Source organism: Marmota monax, unplaced genomic scaffold (assembly GCF_021218885.2).
Source record: "Marmota monax isolate L192 unplaced genomic scaffold, Marmota_monax_Labrador192_F-V1.1 WCK01_AAM20220418_F8-fsc00044, whole genome shotgun sequence".
Lineage (NCBI taxonomy): Eukaryota > Metazoa > Chordata > Mammalia > Rodentia > Sciuridae > Marmota > Marmota monax.
In genome coordinates, this window is record NW_026695198.1 from 2,620,200 (window position 1) to 2,642,234 (window position 22,035).

General features: G+C 37.5%; 1 protein-coding gene across 4 annotated transcripts in view; it reads right to left on the reverse strand.

Annotated features, from left to right (window-relative positions):
- The window catches only part of Prkdc (protein kinase, DNA-activated, catalytic subunit), a 175,861-nt gene that overhangs the window by 58,684 nt on the left and 95,142 nt on the right, over window positions 1-22,035 (reverse strand). For all 4 annotated transcript variants that reach the window (XM_058574014.1, XM_046428525.2, XM_046428524.2 and 1 more), the window contains 10 exons: window positions 19,584-19,708; window positions 19,359-19,508; window positions 17,907-18,080; window positions 17,281-17,379; window positions 15,834-16,041; window positions 14,551-14,740; window positions 13,349-13,564; window positions 9,544-9,656; window positions 7,417-7,548; window positions 5,217-5,396 (listed from right to left, as the gene is read on the reverse strand). In XM_058574014.1, coding sequence (XP_058429997.1) covers window positions 5,217-5,396; window positions 7,417-7,548; window positions 9,544-9,656; window positions 13,349-13,564; window positions 14,551-14,740; window positions 15,834-16,041; window positions 17,281-17,379; window positions 17,907-18,080; window positions 19,359-19,508; window positions 19,584-19,708 — 1,587 coding nt within the window. The remainder of the gene's footprint in view (window positions 1-5,216; window positions 5,397-7,416; window positions 7,549-9,543; window positions 9,657-13,348; window positions 13,565-14,550; window positions 14,741-15,833; window positions 16,042-17,280; window positions 17,380-17,906; window positions 18,081-19,358; window positions 19,509-19,583; window positions 19,709-22,035) is intronic.

Genomic DNA, 22,035 nt, shown 5'->3' on the forward strand with positions numbered 1-22,035 from the left:
ATACAATGTATCGAAATCTCTGGGACACTATGAAAGCAGTTCTAAGAGGAAAGTTCATTGCATGGAGTTCATTCCTTAAAAGAAGAAAAAGTCAACAAATAAATGACCCAATATTATATCCCAAAGCTCTAGAAAAAGAAGAACAAATCAACACCAAATGCAGTAGAAAACAGGAAATAATTAAAACCAGAACTGAAATCAATGAAACTGAAACAAAAAAAAAAATTGAAAAAATGGACAAAACAAAAAATTGGTTCTTTGAAAAAATAAATAAAATTGACAGACCCTTAGCCATGGTAATGAAGAGAAGCAGAGAGAGAACTCAAATTACTAACATATGTGATAAAAAAGGAAATATCACAACAGACACTACAAAAAAATAGAGAAGATAATTAGAAACTATTTTGAAAACTTGTACTCCAATAAAATAAAAATATCGAAGGCACCGACAAATTTCTGGAGTCCTATGATTTGCCCAAATTGAATCAGAATGATATACACAATTTAAACAGATCAATTTCAAGTGATGAAATAGAAGATGCCATCAAAAGTCTATCAACCGGGGATGGGATTGTGTTTCAGTGGTAGAGCAATCGTTTAGCATATGCAAGGCCCTGGGTTCGATCCTCAGCACCACATAAAAATAAATAAACAAAATTGTGTCCAACTACTTCTTAAAAAAAAGAAAAAAAAAAAAAAGTCTACCAACCAAGAAAAGCCCAAGACTGGATGGGTACACAGCTGAGTTCTACAAGACCTTTAAAGAAGAACTAATACCAATACTCTTCAATTTATTTCAGGAAATAGAAAAAGAGGGAGCACTTCCAAACTCATTCTATGAGATCAATATCACCCTGATTCCAAAACCAGGCAAAGACAAATAAATCAAAGAAAGAAAACTTCAGACCAATATCTCTAATGAGCATAGATGCAAAAATTCTCAATAAAATTCTGGCAAATCAAATACAAAAACATATCAAAAAGATAGTTCACCACAATCAAGTGGGATTCATCCCAGGAATACAAGTTTGGCTCAACATACAGAAATCAATAAATGTAATTCAACACATCAATAGACTTAAAGATAAGAACCATATGATCATCTCAATAGACACAGAAAAAGCATTCAACAAAATACAGCACTGCTTCATGTTCAAAACACTAGAAAAACTAGGGATAACAGGAACATATCTCAACATTGTAAAAGCTCTCCACGCTAAGTCCCAGGCCAACATCATTCTAAATGGAGAAAAACTGAAAACATTCCCTCTAAAAATTGGAACAAGACAAGGATGCCCTCTGTCACCACTTCTATTTAACATAGTTCTTGAAAATCTAGCCAGAGCAATTAGACAAAAGAAATTAAAGGGATACAGATGGGAAAAGAAGAACTCAAATTAGAACTATTTGCCGACAATATGATTCTATACCTAGAAGACCCAAAAAATTCCACCAGAAAACTTCTAGCAAAGTAGCAGGATACAAAATCAACATCCAAAAATCAAAGGCATTTCTATATATCAGTGACAAATCCTCTGAGAGGGAAACTACCCCATTTACAATGGTCTTAAAAAAAAAAAAAATACTTGGGAATCAACCTAACAAAAGAGGTGAAAGACCTCTACAATGAAAACTACAAAGTGCTAAAGAAAGAAATTAAAGAAGACCTTAGAAGATGGAAAGATCTACCTTGCTCTTGGATAGGCAAAATTAATATTGTCAAAATGACCATACTACCAAAAGCATTATACAGATTTAATGCAATTCCGATCAAAATCCCAATGGCATTCCTCATAGAAATAGAAAAAGCAATCATGAAATTCATCTGGAAAAATAAGAGACCCAGAATAGCTAAAGCAATCCTTAGCAGGAAGAATGAAGCAGGTGGCATCACTATAACAGGCCTTAAACTATACTACAGACCAGTATTAACAAAAACAGCATGGTATTGGCACCAAAATAGACTGGTAGACCAATGGTACAGAATAGAGAACAGAGACTAACTAACATAATTACAGTTTTCTTATATTAGACAAAGGCACCAAAAACAAACATTTGAGAAAAGACACCCTCTTCAACAAATAGTGCTGGGAAAACTGGAAATACATATGCAGCAAAATGAAACTAAACGCCTATCTCTCACCATGCACAAAACTCAACTCAAAGTGGGTCAAGGACCTAGGAATTAAACCAGAGACCTTGTGTCTAACTGAAGAAAAAGGAGGCCCAAATCTCCATCATATCAGATTAGGCCCCTACTTCCTTAATAAGACTCCTATAGCACAAGTATTAAAATCAAGAATTAATAAATGGGATGCATTCAAATTAAACTTGTTCTCAGCAAAAGAAATGATCAGTGAGGTGAATAGAGAACCTACATCTTGGGAGCAAATTTTTACCACTTGCACATCAGATACAGCATTTATCTCTAGGTTATATAAAGAACTCAAAAAGCTAAACACCAAAACCACAAATAACCCAGTCAATGAATGGGCCAAGGAATTGAACACACTTCTCAGAAGGTGATATACAATCAATCATCAAATATATGAAAAGATGTTCAACATCTCCAGCAATTAGAGAAATGCAAATCAAAACTATTCTAAGATTTCATCTCACTCCAGTCAAAATGGAGCTATGAAGAACACAAACAAGGGCTGGGGTTGTGGCTCAGAGGTACAGTGCTCACCTAGCATGTGTGAGGCACTGGGTTCTATTCTCAGCACCACATAAAATAAAGACATTGTGTCCACCTAAAAGTAAAAAATAAATATAAAAAAAAAAAGAACACAAAAAGCAATAAGTGTTGGAGAGGATGTGGGGAAAAAGGCTCACTCATACATTGCTAGTTGGACTGCAAAATAGTCCAGCCAATATGGAAAGCAGTATGGAAATTCCTTGGAAATCTGGGAATGGAACCATCTTTAGACCCAACTATCCCACTCCTCGGTCTATACCCAAAGGATTTAAAAACAACTTACTACAGGGACACAGCCACATCAGTGTTTATTGCAGCACAATTCACAATACCTAAACTGCAGAACCAACCTAGATGCCCCTCAGCAAATGAATGGATAAAGAAAATGTAGTTTATATGCACAATGGAATATCACTCAGCAATAAAAGAGAATAAAATCATGGCATTTGCAGGTAAATGGATGGAGCTGGAGAAGATAATGCTAAGTGAAGTTAGCCAATCCCCAAAAAACAAATGTCGAATATTTTCTCTGATTTCTCTGATAACGAGACTGATTAATAGTGGAGTTGGAAGGGGGAGCATGGGAATATTAGACAAACTCTAGATAGGGCAAAGGGGAGGGAATGGAAGGAAGGAGGCAAGGGATGTAAAAAAGATAGTGGGATGAGATGGACATCAATACCCTAAGTTCCTATATGAAGATACAAATGGGGTGAATATATTTTGCATACCAGAGATATGAAAATTGTGCTCTATATGTGTAATATGATTGTAATGCATTCTGCTCTCATATATAACAAATAGAATAAAGAATTTAGAAAGGGGGGCTAGGGTGGTAGCTCAGTGGTAGAGTGCTTGCCTCAAACGTGTGAGGCACTGGGTTTGATCTTCAGCACCACATAAAAATAAATAGATATTGTGTCCATCTACAACTAAAAAAGTATTTATTTTATTTTTTTTTTAAAAAGAATACAATGTAAAGAAAAACTTATTTTAAAATACTGTCTAGGGCTGGGGTTGTTGCTCAGTGGTAGAGTGCTTGCCTTACACGTGTAAGGCCTTGGGTTCGATCCCCAGCAACACATAAAAATAAACAAATAAAAATAAAAGATATCATAACCCAATTGAGTCAAATGTATGAAAGATGATATATCATGAGCTTTGTAATGTTTTGAACAACCAATAAAAAAAAAAATAAAAGATATTGTGTCCATCTACAACTAATAAATAAATAAATAAATAAATAAATAAATAAATAAATAAATAAATAAAATACTGGCTAACTCCTTATGATTACTGAAACATTTTTATTATCTACAGTGTGGATAAGGGAAAAACAATGAAGGAACTCTATCTGTAAATTGTAAGCCAAGAGAATTAGAGCTAATTATAAAAGGAAGCTATATTTATACTTTCATGCTATATCAAAAAAGAATAAAACAGAAAAACTGAGTACTTCATCTCAGAGAATTATAACTCAGTTTATTTTATAAAGTAATACTACTGATTAACAATATATTTTTTTAAGAATTTAATTATTTCAGGGAGGTCATGAGATAAATAAATACTAAAATGAATAAGAAATTTAAGGGAAGATGTAATGATCCATGTTTGGGATGGCACACAAAACATTTACTACATGAGAAGATAATCCCTTCTTTTTCGTTTTTGTTTTGTTTTGGGGTCAAATCATTTTATCGAGGAGGTTTGAGGTTAAGGAGTACTGAAGAGCTGAAATGAATAATTGGATCTGACATCCTCTGCAAGGTCAGACCTTGCTGTTGCCGAAAGAAAGAAGATAATCTTTTGCTAAGAATATTTAAGTAGTAACTGAAAGCACACCTACATTAAGTTCTCTGCCCAAACCAGTCACCTTAGAAAGCACTTCTCCGACCACTGCATCCAGGTAAATATGGGCATATACACCCACCCTAGTCAAGGAGCTATCTACACTTGGTTATCACCCTATGCCACTTTTAACACTTCTGTATGACTTAAGTGCTAGGATGCACTTTTTCTTCTGCATTCCTTAAGTGCTACCTAACACTTCTGTTCTATATTATTCTGTAGACTGCCTGTTGGCCATCAAGAAAGCAGATTCTTGGAAGGCAGGAATTTTGCCTCTTCATCACCAGGCATGTGCTCCATCAATATCTCAGGAGGCAGGAGAGAATTTGGTGAAATGCTACATAAAGAAAAAGAACTAAACAAAATGCAGGTTTAAAGGGATTGGCTGACTACAAAAAAAAAAAAAAAAAAAAAACTTTTACGTAAGTTTGATTTCAGATTATCCTGTCATATAAGATAGTGTTTTGTTTTGTTTTTTTGAGGGGAAAAAAGGCAATAGATTACATGTGTCCATTTGATGTGACCTAAATGATACTTCTACTCTGTTAAAAGATACCTTGTTTCTATTAGGAGTTTCACCTTGAGAAACAAAGTGATGATAACATTAGCCATGCAATGAATGCCAAGCCAGACAATGTGTGTTTTATAAAGAACTTGTGCAGACACTTACCTGGATGCAAGAGACAAAAGGTGGAAAGGAAAAAAAAGTGGTATTAAGAAAACGGTTGAAGTCTTGAAGCAAGTTTTGAGTGATGTTGTTTTTTTCAGACATCGTCTTAAATTTATCCATCTCTTTCAGAATCCCAGAAAACAAGCTACTAAAGAGCTGTTTTGCAATTATTGGGTCTCTCTATAAAAAATTCAAATTTGAAGACAAATTAGGGTCTGAAGTATAAAAGCTATGATTCACTAGAACTTTACATGAAAATTAAACTGCTGCAAACACATCCCCTTATATACCTAACTTCTTTGGAAAGTTTAAGCTGGTATCATATAGGGGAATGCTTTAATCAAATATATCTGATAATATATGCTATGAGCCCATGTACCTTTGACTTAAAGAGATTAATTTTTTTTTACTTTTATCTTAAAATATTTTTAGTTATACAGGGACACAATATCTTATTTTGTTTATTCATTTATATGTAGTGCTGAGGATTGAACCCAGTGCCTCACATGTGTGAGGCAAGCACTCAGCCACTGAGCTACAATTCCAGCCCTAAAGAGATTAATTTAAAGGCCAACTTCATCAACATGTAATGACACAGGCATCTGAGTTGAGTTTGGAACCCCAATTACTCATCATTAAACTGGGGCTGATGAACAAGCCTCAAGGAGTTGAGATGAAGACTCGTCAAGATAACACATGTGGACAGGGCACACCAAAGAGCAGGTGTCAACCTCACTACAGAGGCAGTGCTATGAGACACCAGGGAACTAGGAACTGAGAAATAGTGGACCTTAGAAAAACAGGGGTCTCTCCCTTGCCCCACATCCACATTATCACACTATCCAATCTTCACTAACTTATCTACATCTGTATATCAAAATGTCGTAAGATTATTGGGAGAATTTAATGTGAGGCTGAAGGCACTTTATGATAACAAAGGGCTGCACTGTAGTGAGTTATGTGAATCTGTACACAGGATGAAACACACACCTGTAAAAGTGAAAGTGCAGGGGAAATGACAATGAACAAGGCCTATAGTCTGTTAACACTGCTGTATCAGTATCAATACCTAAGTACTAATATTATAGTACAATCACATAAGATGTCTCCACTAGGGGAAGGTGTGGGAAAGATATGTGAATGATACACCATGTTTACAAATTCCTGTCAATCCATAATTATTTAGATGAAATAAAAAGCTCATAGGCTAAACACATGTAATCTATGATTATAATCAATATTAGTATTGGAAAATTTAAGTACAATAAAAAATAAGACATTAGGGCTGGGATTGCGGCTTAGTGGCAAAGCACTTGCCTCGCACGTATGAGTCACTGGATTTGGTGGTCAGCACTACACAAAAAATAAATAGATAAATAAATAGAATAAAGGTATTATGTCCATGTACAACCAAAATAATATTTTTAAAAAAGTAATGCATTATATTTAGGTGCCCAGCATAATGTTTTTACACACACACACACACACACACACACACACACAACAAAACAAAAACACTCTTTGATTTTTAAAATTACTATTTCAGTAAAAGTCAAGGAAATCATGCCTGTGGGGGATAAGAATTCAGTTAGGAAGTATCATCCCCTCACAAAGCCTTACTTTGTATCTTAATAACTTAGAAAATGATTTACAGTCCTATGTTATTAATTTATCAGAGAAAACCAATCCCACTGATAAACTTACTTCCCTAGTCCCCCTAAAAATGCATTTGGGATAAGCAATGATTTAACTGGCTTAGCATTTTAAAGATTACAATTATTGGATAAGAAAAGCATCTTTTCCTTCCTTTTCTTGTTAAAAAAAAACAAGAATTAAACCTAGGGCCTCAGATGTGCTAGGCCACCACTGAGTCACATCTCCAACCCATAAAAACAGATTTTATTCTGAATTTACGGATGGAGATCCTGTTGCTCAGAGCATTAACTGACCTGAACGGGCATGCATGTTCAGTTTTACAGCCCCATTCTTGATAACTCTAAGTCAGAGTCTTCTCATGGGAAAAGAAGTCCTAAAACTAGGAAATGGCAGAGATGGGACTTGGAACAGTTTTTAAACCAAGTATACCATTAAGGACAACCAACAATTCACTTATGACATTGTAGCCTGAACACACATACAGCACACTCCTGGACCCACAGCTTTTAACCTGTCAACAGAAAACACTGTGATCAGGGCAGACCTGGGCCACAGCCTGCAATGGGGTGATCAGGCTGCTGTGCTGAATCTGGATGTCAGGAAGGTCTCCATGACGGTAACTTCTGTACAGAACAACCCTGGCATCCTGCTTCATTTTTAACTCACTCTTGATCTCCTATAATCACCAGAAACAAAGAAGGAACATTAGAATTCTATTTAAGAAAATCAAATGAAATTGCCAGGATCCATTTTTAACATAAAGATAAAAGGACAACCATTTTTATTCACACTGGTTTAGTCGTTATACCTTACCAGTTTATAATAAATGATAAATCCACAATAAAATTACTATGGCAGATAAGCAGTGAAAAGGTTATTTAAATATTCATTATGAAGTAATCTGAATATTAATAAATCAGAAGATTTGATTCCAAACTTTTAAGAAATATAACTGTGGTTCCTTTTAATTCCTCTAAGAGTAAGCCTTGGCTCCAAGGCCCAGAGTGATGTGATGCCTCCACCCTGCCTAGAATACATCTTCAGCTTTTCCTTCAACATTGAGGAACCATCTTAGTATTATCTCTCCAGAGAGACTTTCTACCACCTCTTAACCCAGGACTTTCCCAGATGTGCTCATTACTTGGTTTATTTCTGACATTACACATTATAACTTCAACTTATTTTTCTGTCTGTTCGTTCACTGGACTGACTTCACAAGGGTTTATATTCTGCTCACTTCTACAACACAGTGCCTGGTACTGAGTAAAATGCTCCAGACTTATTTGTTCAATGAATATATGACCACAAACGCCCAGCCTTCAGATGTCTAATTATTTCAATGCCACCCAATTACTGGGCAAATAGCTTCACACTTGAATGTCCATGTCAGAAGAAATGCATGACCACACACAGTAAGTAACTACACTGATCAATTATTACAAACTCTTCTTTGTATCAGGCCAAAATGTTATCTGCAACATCTACCCAGTAATCCTGGTTTCACTTCCTTCTACTGACCACACATTACTATTTCCTTCAGGCAGGCCTTGTTAGGTTTCAAGTTTAATCAGGAGCCCCGATTTCTCTGAGGAAGTAACGGAGCAAGAGAGGGTCCTAAGTACACTCTGAATTTAGACCCTACTCCTCAAAAGAATGGTTGTAATTAGAGTCAAGAAGATGAAAAGTACATTTTCTCCTCACAAAAGAGTCTGAGGAACCATTCAACTGCTTCATACATTTAGAAATAGTTGAAGGTTTACAATGAATTGGAGTAATGAAAGGGATTTTAATTCACTATCTACACTTTCTTGGAAATTTTGTCGTATTTACTGATTTAAACAAAACTGAAGCTACAGTTAAACAAATTTTTTTCATTATTTTTTTCTTTTGTGGTTCTAGAGATTTAACCAGGGATGTTCTACTCTCAATTTTCATGTTTATTTTGACAGTCTCTCACTTAGTTCTTTAAGCTAGTCTCCAACTTGTGATTTTCTTGCCTTAGCCTCCCAAATCACTTGGGATTGATTACAGGCATATGCCACTGCACTCAGCCATTATTTATACATTTTGAGAAACGTGTAAAATTAATTCATGCCATACCTGTGTCTCTAATCACACCTTCATCAGAGGTGTCTGGATTTTCTGGTAACCCAGCTTACTTGGTCCTTAGGGCTGCCATCCCCTCCCTGTCCCATGGCCTCAGTCTAACCCCAGTTGTGGGCCTCAACCCAAGATGGGCCCTCTGGCCTTGTGGCAGAGAGCTGGGTTAATCCCTTCCCAGAGCAGCTGATGCTGTAGGATATAAAATCAAGGAATAAACAGTGGTCATGTTTCCACCTGTAGGAAAAACTGAACTATAGAGAGGCAAGTGTGAAGCTAAGCTGCACTGAATAGCAGAAAGAGGAAAAGCCAGATCCTAGCAGTATGTGAACCAAGTAGAACACAGACTCAGGAGAATGAAGATTCTCATCAGACATCATGAGCACCCTTCACAACTGAGATATCAAAGGAGCTATGGTTCACATGTAACCTTAACACACACAGTGCTGTTTATGCAATTTTGGTTTGCAAATCAACACTGGAACCAATATCTGACAGAGCGTTATTTCCTTGTATACATTCTTTGATAGAAAACAGGCATTTCTGACACATTTGTGAAAAAGATACAAACCTTCTCTCGTTTTTGATCATCAAGGCCTTTTTTGGCATACATCAAACTGAGTTTTTCTTGGTCCTTTAAAAATCGTCTGCGCAACCTTAGTATTTCTGCTCGGCTGTCTGTGCCTGAAGGACAGAGTGGGCTTGGTTACTGACAGTCAATTCAATATGTGCACTTAGCCTCAACTCCTTCCCAAGAGCTCCTAAAGTAAAAGTGTGCTTTTCTACTTTAATATTTTTACTTAATATTTTCTTAAAGATATAAACTTAGAAAGAATAGCAAGAGGAGACACAAGATTATTGTGTCTCAGCAATTTTGGAAGCTAAAAGAACAAGAAAGTGAATCTGTGACAGTAGAAGCAAATGTGATTCCATTTTGTTTTATGACTTCATCCTGTAAAACCACCATGCCAAGTAGAAGGGTCATGACTGAGGCAAGATGTTCTTTTCCTTTTTACTATAGAAACCTTTAAGAACACAGAACTACCTAACGGGGCACTGTTTTTGTAACTAGGGTAAGGGGGCTCTGTTTCTGTAACTGGGGTGACTGGGCCAACTGTGATTGGTTAGGCTTCCCACCACTTGACTGCAATCTCCTGCTTCTGTAACCTGGCTTGCTTGAATTAGCTAAACCCCCGAACATCCCTTTTGCGGTTTTTAGGCTTATAAGAGTGCCCTTGCAATTGTTCGTGACTGATCAGGGGAACAGCTTTATGTTCTGGTCAGCCACCACCGGTGTGGCTTCAATAAAGGTTTGATTCGATTACATGTGAGTGGTCTGGAAGTCAGTTTATGAAACCCTGGGGCGAAGCTTTAACTATAACAGATCCTGGAGAGAATCTCAAAGGCTCAGGATATGGCTGGACTGGAGAAGGGGCAAAAGTGAAGCTGCAATAGGAGGTACGAAATGAGAGCAGAGTCCCCACATGCATGGCTACAAGGTGGGGAAGGCCAGCCCAGCATCTGCAGTGTCCAAGAGGACTTCTGAAACCGGTAGTGGCCCTGACATGCTAACAGGAGGCCTTTAGCTTACAGGCAGCAAAGTAGGAAGTTTGCCTCTGTGGCAATCAACCAGGAAAGAAGAGCTGATGCATCAGGGGTCTGTGTCATGGTCCACTTCTACCCCATCTTGCACCCACTCAGTCCCAATATGCATTATTCCAAACACCTTTTAAGTGCCCCACCTGGAAACACAAGCCAAAAATCAAAAATCATCAGACATTTGAGGAAAGCTTCAAATATGAAAGACAGAAACCCAAATAAATGATAGTGAAAGAACAACTGTTAAAGTAGACCATGCAGGGAAAAAAAATTCAAACAATTCCCATTTATTAAAAAGATAAAAGTAGGTGCTACAGTTTTGAATCAAGGACTAAAGAAATATTCAGAGATCAAAAACAGCTCATGGAAATTAAAAATATGTACCTCAAAAGGAAGGGTTAGAAGATGAGGTTGAAGATATTTTCTATAAAAAAGACAACAGGAAAAAAAAAGTAGGAAAATTAGAAGGATAATCCAGAGGTCTGATATCTGACCAGTAGGACTCCAAAGAGAAAACAGAGACAAACTGAGGTGAAGAAGTCATCAACAAAAATCAAGATGATATTCTCGAACTAGAAATAGAAGTTTATGGTCCAAAAGGACCCACTTTATGGCCAGATGAATAGATTAAAGCAGACTTGCATCAAAAGACACTTTTTTGAGTTTTCAGAAAACTGTTTGAAAAGAGATCTGAGGATCTGAGATCCACTGAGAAAAGACACAAGTTCTTACAAAAGATCAATAAGGAGAATGCCATGTCTCTGCTAGTACCTGACAGTTCCCTACCAGGATGTCTACAACTCACCAGGACCCCAGGTGTGCATGCTCTGGAAGGCAATATGGTGGCAACAAGATCTTAAAAAGAACTTCCAGCTTAGGACCCTTTTCTCAGAACACTAAGTTGGAAAACTCAGGTCCAGGGAAGTGAAGGAATCTTCAGGATGAGGAGGGGTCTTTAGATGATGGTTGAGCAGAGGCCCTGGGGCACACAGGCAGGTAGGGGGAGCCCAAGGACCCAGGAGAGTTTCTTTAAGAAGATGGCTAACTAAGCCTGGCATGGTGGCACATGTCATCTGTCATTCCAAAGACTTGGGAAATAGACGCAGGAGGATTGTGAGTTTGAGGCCAGCCTCAACAACTCAGAGAGACCCTGTCTCAAAATAAAAAATAAAAAGAGCTGGGGAAGTAGCTCAGTGGTAAAGCCCCCCTGGGTTCAGTCTTCAGTACCACTCACACAGATACATGCACACAAAAATTAAAAAGATGGGATATCTACATGTTGGGACACAGTAAAAGACAACTACAGAACTCAGGGAAATCTGGTGATAAATATGTAGAAAACTAAAACACATAAACCAAAATAATAACTACTTAGAGAAAAAAATATACAAGACATAAAAAATCATAGTGTTACTTGTGGCCCAATCACAAATAATACTACATAGTCAAATAAGAGGAAAACACTAAATACTGATGAAATGAGGACTAGGTGACACAACTGAGCAGGAGGATAGAACATTGGTGGACATGACTGTGTCTCTGTGATAAGCAGGGTGAGGGAGGGAGAAGGGCCAATCCTCAAGTGTTTATCATATAAAACCAGATGAGAATGACTAATACTGAAAGAAAAAGCTTGAAGATACGGAAGAACAAAACTCAGGTAAGTGGGTTATATAAATGGCTGCCTCTGACAAGACAATATGCAGAATTGCTGTTTCTTCTAACAAGCTTTTGAGAAGTGTCTGACTCTTCAAATGATATGCACATATAACTCTGATACAAACAAATAGAGGAATTTACTCATGCTTCTAATCTTCTATAAATCTAAATGCATATATCTAAATATAAATCTAAGTTTTGTCTTGGGATCTTTTTGCTGCACATTTTCTCCCTCTGGACTTCCACTCTGCCGGAGAGTTGCAAGTTTCATAAAGAGCTAAACTCCTCTCTGCCCCACCCTCTTGGCCTTGGTTCTACAAGCCTGCCCAACTTTCCACTGTCACCCTCAGCATTCCACTGTGCTGTTGGGGGCCACCCCACCCACCTTCAAGCCAAGACCCTGGATTATGATACCTCTGCCTTGCCTCTTGGTTCTCCTCCTTCCACTTGCTGTCCCCAAAAATCTCTCTCAGAAAGGGTCAGAATTTTCTTGCTACCTCTGCTTAATTCATCTTGTGGCTGCTTCCCAAAGTTCACTCCATTTCCCATAAGCCTGTCTCCTTCTTCGCCTCCTTCACCATGACTCAGGTCCTGGAGCACCCATTTCCTGAACTAGGGAGGGCCCTTGTGTCCTTGGCATGGAGTCCGCTCTCTGTAAACATTCACTCAACTGCTCTAATTCCCTCCCTCCTGCCAAACACACTGCATACTTCTCCACCTTTCTCCTTTTCATCTTCTGCCTTCCTGCATCCCAGGCTCTCAGGCTCCTCCTTCACCCAGTATTTCTGAACATTCCCTCCCTGGATTTAAATTCTTTCACTTTTGAGATGTGGATTATTAATTCTACCTCATTTGATGATCACCAATATATTGTTGAACCCATCCTAATGTTCTAGAAAGTCACTAAATGAAAGGATGTTATTCCCAATTTTAAAAAGAGTTTTTCTGGAACATCTAAAAAACAATGTTTTTAACATGGTAAGTGCCCAGACAACATTTACTGAATTGAATTTTAATGTGCTTAACTACAGACTACAAGGAAATGGGGATACACTCAGAAATTCTGCAGTAATTTACAAGGTAAACTATTTTAAACATGCTTCAGCAAGCTTACTTACCATCTTTCACTTTGTTATCCACCTCATCCCCAGGAAGGCCCAGCCTTTTTCCCCCAAAATCAGGTCCCACTGACTTCCAGGGAGCTCTCTGAGACTTTTCCTTCCTCTTGTTGGCAAACAACAAGGAAGAAGACAATGAATCAGATGAAGAGATCGTATAATCTGCCATTGGGTCAATACTGCTCCCAGTCAGCCAATTAAACGAGCTTCTTCCATCTGCAAATACATATGATCAGAGCATTGAGGACTCTTGGCACCACAGCTTAGCCTGTACAGGGCAGCAAACCTGCTGGGGCACACCCAGCAGCATTCAGGCTTCTGTAGCCACCTGAGACATTGGGCAGAGGCTCGGCCAGCTCTCCAATGTGCAACCCAGGGTAGTTCAGATACTTGAGTCTCAGTGTCTACACTTGTAAAATAATGTACTCCTTTGTCCACTGTGATCATGATACTTTGTATCTCCTATAAGGTGCTAGAAGTCCATTATTCCTAAAATTAGTGTTGCAGAATTTTCATTGTGATTATTCAAATTCATCTTATTTCCAGATATAACAGAATGTGAAAACACAATTGTATAAAAGGAAAAATGTTTGAGTGTTTATATAAAATTAAGATTTTTACTCTATAATTTATACTTTGTTTATCAAAAGAAGCAATTTAGCCATTTGGGAAAGAACAAGTTTAATAAATTATTAACACAGTAAATAAATTAGTTTAGCTGTACTTTGCTTGTAAGATAAGATGTTTTAAATTCAATGCACAAATAGTTTTCTGGAGAAAACCAAACCAAAACAAACATTTACTTAAATTGTCCCTTTAGTCAGAAATAATCCTTTTCTCCTTTCAAAAAACATTGTGGTAAAACATACATAATGTTTACCATTTCAGCCATTTTTTAAGTGTACAGTTCAAGGCACTAAGCCCATTCACATCATTACATCCATCTCTAGACCATTTTCCTCTTAAAAACTGATACTCTGTACCCACTATAGTGCCTCATCTCCCTCTTCCTCAGCCTCCAGCAACTACCCCTCTACTTTCTGTCTCTGAGAAGCTATTCTGGGACCTCCATTCTTTTCTCCTTTGACTAATACATCTTTCTTATGGTTTTATGACTTTTTGCTATTCTCACTTGTCTCATAAAAGGTCAGTGTTCTTGCAATAGAAGCTTCCACAAGTCATAGCACTGGGCGACTGGTTACCTGAAGTTTGTGTAGGGGTGAAATCATATTGCTGTTGGGTAGCCCGAACTTGCCCAGCCTTTGGCCACTGAGCTGGAAGGAAGCCTTCCTGGGTTCGGGTCTGCAGAGTGCTTGGGGAGGCCTGGGTCTCAATAAACATTGGAGTGAGAACAGTACTTCGGAAACGCCAATCAGGATCAATGGTATACTCCTGCAAGTAAGAAAGTTTCAAAGGAAATAATGATCCTTCTGTAGCAACATTGAATTATTTCTATTTAAAATCCAATGGTACCATCAGCAGATACGTACTGTCATTTCATATTTCTTTGTGAAAAGCAAGTGAAGAAGAACCTTTTCTTACTTTAAAGTCTCAAAAACAATCATTTGCCAAGCACAAAAATGAATCACTACTGGGGGAGAAAATCATCCTCCTCCCATTAACATTCTCCATTAGGAAGCTGATGCCATACTCAGTAATGGCCATGTCACCATAACCTGACCTCTACAAGTCTAATGACTCAACTCTCCTAAGTACCCAAGAGTGCTAAGCACGGTGACAGGTTACATCTGTAATTGGAAAATCCAAAATGCTACAAAATCTAAAACTTCATGAGCAACAGATAACAAGGTGCTACAAGTGGAAAATTCCACACCTGACTTTCTATGACAGGTCATGGCCAAAATGCAGGCCTGTTAAAAAAACTATAAATTTATCTTCAGGCGGTGTATAAGGGGAGTATGAAACATAAATTAATTTTGTATCCCTCCCCCAACCAAAGATATCTCATAATATAGCTCCCCCAAGAATTTTTTTATATTGTATTTATTTATTTTTATGTGGTGCTGAGGATCGAACCCAAGGCCTTGCACATGCTAGGCAAGCACTCTACCACTCTGCCCCAACCCCAGCCCCTCCCCCTAGAATTTTGAAATCCAAACCAATTCTGATCCCAAGCATTTCAGATAAGGGATCCTCAACCTGAACTAGGTTACAACTCAGACCCCCCCACTACAGTAATGTCCTTGTCGATGTGTACCACATGGTGATTGTTATAGCTGCTATGAGAAACCACGAACTTGGCACCCACTGGGTAGGCAGGAGTAGTACTAGGAAGGGGAGAAAGAAATCCAATTGAAGTGTGAGGCTGACATTTATGAGCCTCTAAGAAGCAGGGCAGCACATGTAAGTATCTCATAAAGTATGCACATATTCCAAGAAAATTAAGTTTTCTCATTAAGCCATTAGGTGTTTCCTAGCTAACCAACAGGAAAAGAAAGTATGAATACAGAGGTAAGTACTTCACCTGAAATGTGCATTCTGACAGAGGATGTTCAAACATGGGGTTTGGATAATCTGGGCTCATGCTGGTCATTTCAAGAAGAAAATTTGTTGCTAAGCTTAAAAAGTGAACTTCTATCTTAGGTGAATATAAGGAATTTAGTGCTAATAATCGGTCCAAGGTATTTGAAGGTAACCTAGTTTCATGACTCCAGAAATTCCGAATAATTAATCTGAAAATCAGAGAGGAAGAAAGCACATTCTTATACACTGGCAAATAAAAAAAGGTGCTGCACATGGTGTCATGTGGGGTAGGCACAGAAAGATTTACAGAGAAAGAAACCACATGTATAAAGAGTATAATCTGAGTTATAAAAAATAACATGGGTTGAAGGAAAAACACATATCCCCAAAATGTATCACATTTAACTGGTACTTTTCTTCTCCTATTCTCTGGGAAGTTTTTTTTTTTTTTTTGGTGGTGATAGGGATTGAACCCAGGGCCTTAAGCATGGAAGGCAGGTGCCCTACCAACAATTCACTCCAAAAATTACTACCAAAACTTTTTTACAACATTAGCCAAAAATCAGTTCAGGTATTATAATTTATGAATGTTTATGAAATTCAAATGTAATTTTTAAAAAATATTTATTTTTTAGTTTTTTAGGTGGACACAATATCTTTATTTTATTTTTATGTGATGCTGAGGATCAAACCCAGTGCCTCGCGCATGCCAGGTGGGAACGCTACCACCTGAGCCATATCCCCAGCCCTTTTTTTGATACCAGGGATTGAACTCAGGGACACTCATTCACTGAGCCACATCCCCAGTCCTATTTTGTATTTTATTTAGAGACAGGGTCTCACTGAGTTGCTTAGCACCTTGCTTTTGCTGAGGCTGGCTTTGAATTTGCGATTCTTCTGTCTCAGCCTCCTGAGGTGCTAGGATTATAGGTGTGCACCACTGTGAATCCAAATATAATTTTTAAAAACTCAATGAGTTTAAATTGTAGAATAGAAAAAAAATCAGTGATAAATCACATAAAAAGTTGATGTCTCTTAGATGTTTTGGTACTTGGTAAGATACTCATAGACTTTCTCTTCATTTTGAAACACTGTAACTCACTGAGTACAGAGTGCTTTGTCCTCACCAGTTTTATTTTAAAGTAATTTGTCAGGATTTTAAAAAGATTTTTTTTAGTTGTAGTTGGACACAATACCTTTATTTTATTTATTTATTTTTATGTGGTGCTGAGGATCAGACTCAGTGTCTCACATGTGCTAGGCAAACACTCTTCATAATGTGATTTTAAATACATTTTTACTAAACATTATGAAATGCAAGATGTAGAGAAAATGCTGACACTACAAATACATTTGTAAAACTACTGAGATATACTCAAATCTAGTCTAGAAAGCAATACTCCTAAAATTTAATTATTTTGGCCCAATTATTCCAGAGGAACACTTACTGAAGCCCAAGGTTCTCATCAATCAATCCTTGAATCAGCACATCTTTTGCCAACTTAAATAATTCCTGGGAGTCATCATCTGTTTGACTTTCTGGATCTCTGAGAAAGCAAAAAAAAAAAAAAGAAAAGAAAAACATTAATACTCCATTCTAGTTCTTTTGTTCAATCTAATCACTGTCTTAGAATTGAAGGAAGAAGGCTGACTTGTCATGGGACTGTCCCTCCCATTGGCACAGTGGGCACCTTACTCTGGGAGTGTAGGCCAGACCTGCCCCGTTCTCTAGTGACTCTTACTCCTGTCACTGCTGTCAGAAGGGGAAGGGAAAGGAGCAGGAAAGGTGAGGGTCCCCCAGGGATGTGGGGTCCTGGCAGAGGCATCTCCTCAATTTTGTCAGATTTTAAAAGGATAACTACAAAAATAAGTTTTATGAGGACACTAGGGTACTTTTAACTCAACCAATAATTTCATTCTCTGAATATTTCCTACTCATACATGAAATAAGTTAAAATAAGAAAACAATATACTAAATTATATGACTAAAAAATGTTTTATTATGTTCCAAATTGCTAAATATACCCAAAAGATCCCTCAAAAAAGAAATATAAAATGTCAATGTATGGTTTACCTATAATTGTCATGAATCCACATGAGAATATTATACATTTGTTCCCTACAAATTGGAGAAGGATGGGAAACAAATTCCACTACAGGATTCAGAAGTTCTCGGAGTTCTACTGGTTTCAATTTTGCCAACATCTTATAAATTATGTCCAAACATACTTTTTGTCTTTCATCGTCTCTATAATAAAAATTTAAAATGCACCAATTTAACATTATAATACTTTCGAAGCATGACAAACAATGTTTTCTTTTTTCTGGTGTTCTACAGTTTCAAAATTTGTTATGATATTGCCATCACCATAAAAAGAGGGGGAAAAAACTGTTATAATACTACACCTACAAGACAACAATTAAATACACTAAAATGGATTGGACTCTGAAATAGAAAAAAAAGACATGAGTAAAATGCAAATAAGGTTTCACTTATTTATCAGTAGTGTGCTAATGTTACTTTCTTTGTTTTGACAACTACACCATTATTAAAAATGGGGACACTGGGTGAAAGATGTGGGAATTCTGTAGACTATCTTTTAACTATTCTGTAGAAATAAAACTACTTCAAAGTAAAAAGTTTATTTTAAAAAAGAATACCTGATGGTGGCAAACAAAATAAGATACAAGGAAAAGAAATCATAAAATCCAAAATTCAAGTGCTACTTGGTGTGAACTGAAGTATAGTCTGAGTCCTAAATGAAGTAAACACCTATTTTTATGTTTTACTCCTTAAAGTATTCAGCTTAATGCCTTATACACAGTACACAGTAAATATTTACTGAAGAATATCAGAAGAGAATGATTTATATTCCTTGTTACTGGCACATTATACAAATGTCAGGAATTTATCACTATGTAAAATACATAGATGAAGACTGGAAAAAGACTATAGAAAAGAAAATAATTTAAGCGATGCACAGCTTTCTCTTTTTATTTTTGTTTGTTCTAATTAGTCATACATGATAGTAGAATGCATTTTGACACAAATGAAGCTCAACTTCTTATTCCTCTGGCTGTATCTGGTGCAGAGTCACTTCCGTAGTGTAATCATACATGTACATAGGGTAACAGTGGCAACTTTCTCTTTTAAGTTTACTTTTATGCTACACTGCAATTTTGGAAATAAATGAATAATTTTAACACATAAATGCACACATTCTAAATCTAAAGAGAGCCTGACAATGCAATGCCCTAGGACAGGACACCTCATGTATTTGTCAGTGAAATACACAAGGCTTGGATGTGACCTCTGCAGGCACCTAGACAGAGGGGCCTATGAGCAGGCCCACCTCCTGCTTACATTTCATTCCTATACCGTCTTCACCTTTTCCTCTTAAAGTTCACAAATACATGCATTTCATGAAAACAGGCAAGTGCTTAATGAGTTGAAAGAGATATCTAAACAAATGAACATTTTATGATCCATTTAACATCTGAAGGCATGGGGTTGGTGTTCACCCACCTATGTCTCATGACTTGAATGAAGTCCTTGCTCTTTAACTGAAAATACAGGTCTGTTATTTCCTCTGCACGACAAAGTACCACCTCTAGACAAAGCGTCTTCATAACGCCATGAAATTTTGGCAGCAGAAAAAATACGGCATTCAAGAACCTAATGGATGGTAAGAAGCCAGATGAGAGGACTGCTGCTGACCCCACCCGCCACAATTGATCCCATAACCCCTACCTGTCAGCCAGGGGAGGGAAACCCTTCACTGCTTTGTTCAAGCACACAATAAATTTGTCCTCCATAGTATTCTGATGTTGCTTCAACTGTTTCACAACCAGTTCACACACCGACTCCTCCAAGACCTGAAACATTAAGTTTCTTTCAAATACATAAAAATGGAAACTTATGTTAAGTAATGAAAAAAAGGTATGTCTTGGATATTTAAGTGAACCCAAGGAAGATGTCCACTGCTATCTCTTACACCTGGGTTCACAAGGTGAATGAAGAAGGAAACACTGGGAATGATTAGGAGTTTGTATTAACACCAGATAGTTCTGAGGCTCAGGGTTCTTGAGAAGGTCCTATGAGAAGAAACCAGGCCACATAATTGGTAGTGTGCTATGAGCTGCTTAATGCCCTTGCCTCCTTCTGACACAGAAATGCTGCAAGTAAATCCTTTGAGAATCTAAAATTAATTTTAATGTGTCTCAAATACAGTTTAGGACATGATTTATAATGTTCAGATCTGGTCAAACATTCATAGACCAGTTTCCAAACTACTCTAAGTAACAGCCCCTATCACTGTGTCTCTGCCTATCCCACTGTCTCTTTACCATGTATTACTGTGTTACCAGCAGCCAAGCCAGGGATCCCGGCTGGCTGGCTTTGGCCACCAACTGGCATTTGAAATAGGCAAAAGGATGAAAAAGAAAAAATGGACTTTATGCAGTTTGATTAAACTAGGGAGAAGCAGCTACATTGTTTCTCCATTGGTCTCACAGACAGTTACAATTCATAAAGACCAAAACCAGGCAATACATATATGTAGACTTAGATAGGCTGTGCTTAGTCAGACAATGTCAGTCTTAGTTTCCTTGGGGTCCGTCCTCATCTTTAGGCAGGAATCAGGAAACTGCTTTAATTTCAAAGGGGATTTGTTTCAAATCTACTGTTAAATACTCATTTGCATATTATCTGTCCCCTCTGTAATTGTCAACTCTCTAAGGGCACAGATACGGCCTGTCTATTCTATGCTATATCTTCCGGGCCTGAAACTAACAAGTCCTCAAAAGTAGGAACTCAATATAGACAAGTACTGGACAGAGTCTACTGGAATGAATTTATGGAAAATGTTCACTTTCTTTATTCACGGCTCACTCACCTGCTTCTTCACAAAGACAGAAAAGGAGAAAGCAACATTTCAAAGGCACTAAGATCAAATGGATAGTTTTTCAATACAAATTTACCAGTATGAGACTACTTAAATTATGTTCCAGGAAATCCTTAACCACAAATTTCAGTGGTTTTGAACCCCGTGTAAAATATTTCAAGTATTTCCCTACTGATTCATATGATGTCTTTTGGGGTTGAGGGTGTATCTCAGTGGCAGGGTGTTTGACTGGCATAAGATATGTCCTTTAACTAAGAGTTTAATCTGATGACAGGGTCAAAGTCTAGCAAGTAAAGAAAAAAGGTTATAGAATAGTACAGATAAAGCAAACAGAAGAAAGGGGGGCATATAAACACAGTGGTGATCAGAGCCACTAGAGCTAGGTGTGCAGCTGCCGAGAGTGACTTGGCAGGGAGAATGTGAACTGCCTGACTTACTCCTTTATATTTTATTTTTATTATCCAAATTTATTTTATTTTCTACACTGTCTATACCACTTTCGTACTTATATACATGTGAAACAAAAGTGTTTATTATCCTTCTTAAGTTGAAATTTAAGTAATGAGAAAATAAATCTAGGAATCACCTATAATGTGTTCCACATTTGGTGAAAATAAAGCATGTTACACACATTTAAACTTAATAATATATAGGGGCATTAGAATCATGTGGTAACAAGTTACTCTAAATTTGTAGTTTTTTTAATTACAAAAATAGCTGGTAACCCCTAAAATAAATTATAAGTGAAGTTTGAGCTTCCCAAGGGGGTCTGTTTCCTTGAGTTATTTAATTTTATTTTAAATTCAAATGAATTCCTAATCAGGGAAATAGACAAGGATCCAATCTGCTGTCTTGGGTCATTGGGTGTCCAATCAGGGTCACCCGGGCTGTCCTAAGCCTCTCCTAGCTGACTCACAGCAATCACAACCTGGACTCCAACCTAGTCTTTTCTGTCAGAAGGATGTGGAGTGGAGCTATGAATTTAGGAATAATGAACATAAAGGGTGTTTTTTAAAGCCATGAGGCTGGATGAGATAGGCAGGGAAGTATGAAAAAAGAGGACCAAAATGGGGAAAGGCATCTAAGGAGAGAAAAAAGAAGCTGTTAGGGAAGTAGGAAGAGAGCCAAGGAAGTGTCGAAGTAGTAGTTACCTGTGTCATCTGGCCAGACTGCAACAGGAAGACCCTGGGACCTGCGTGTGTGTGTGTGTGTGTGTGTGTGTGTGTGTGTCTGTCTGTCTGTCTGCAGTGCTGGAGAAGGAACCTAAGGCTTCACACATGCTAGGCAAGTGCTCTACAA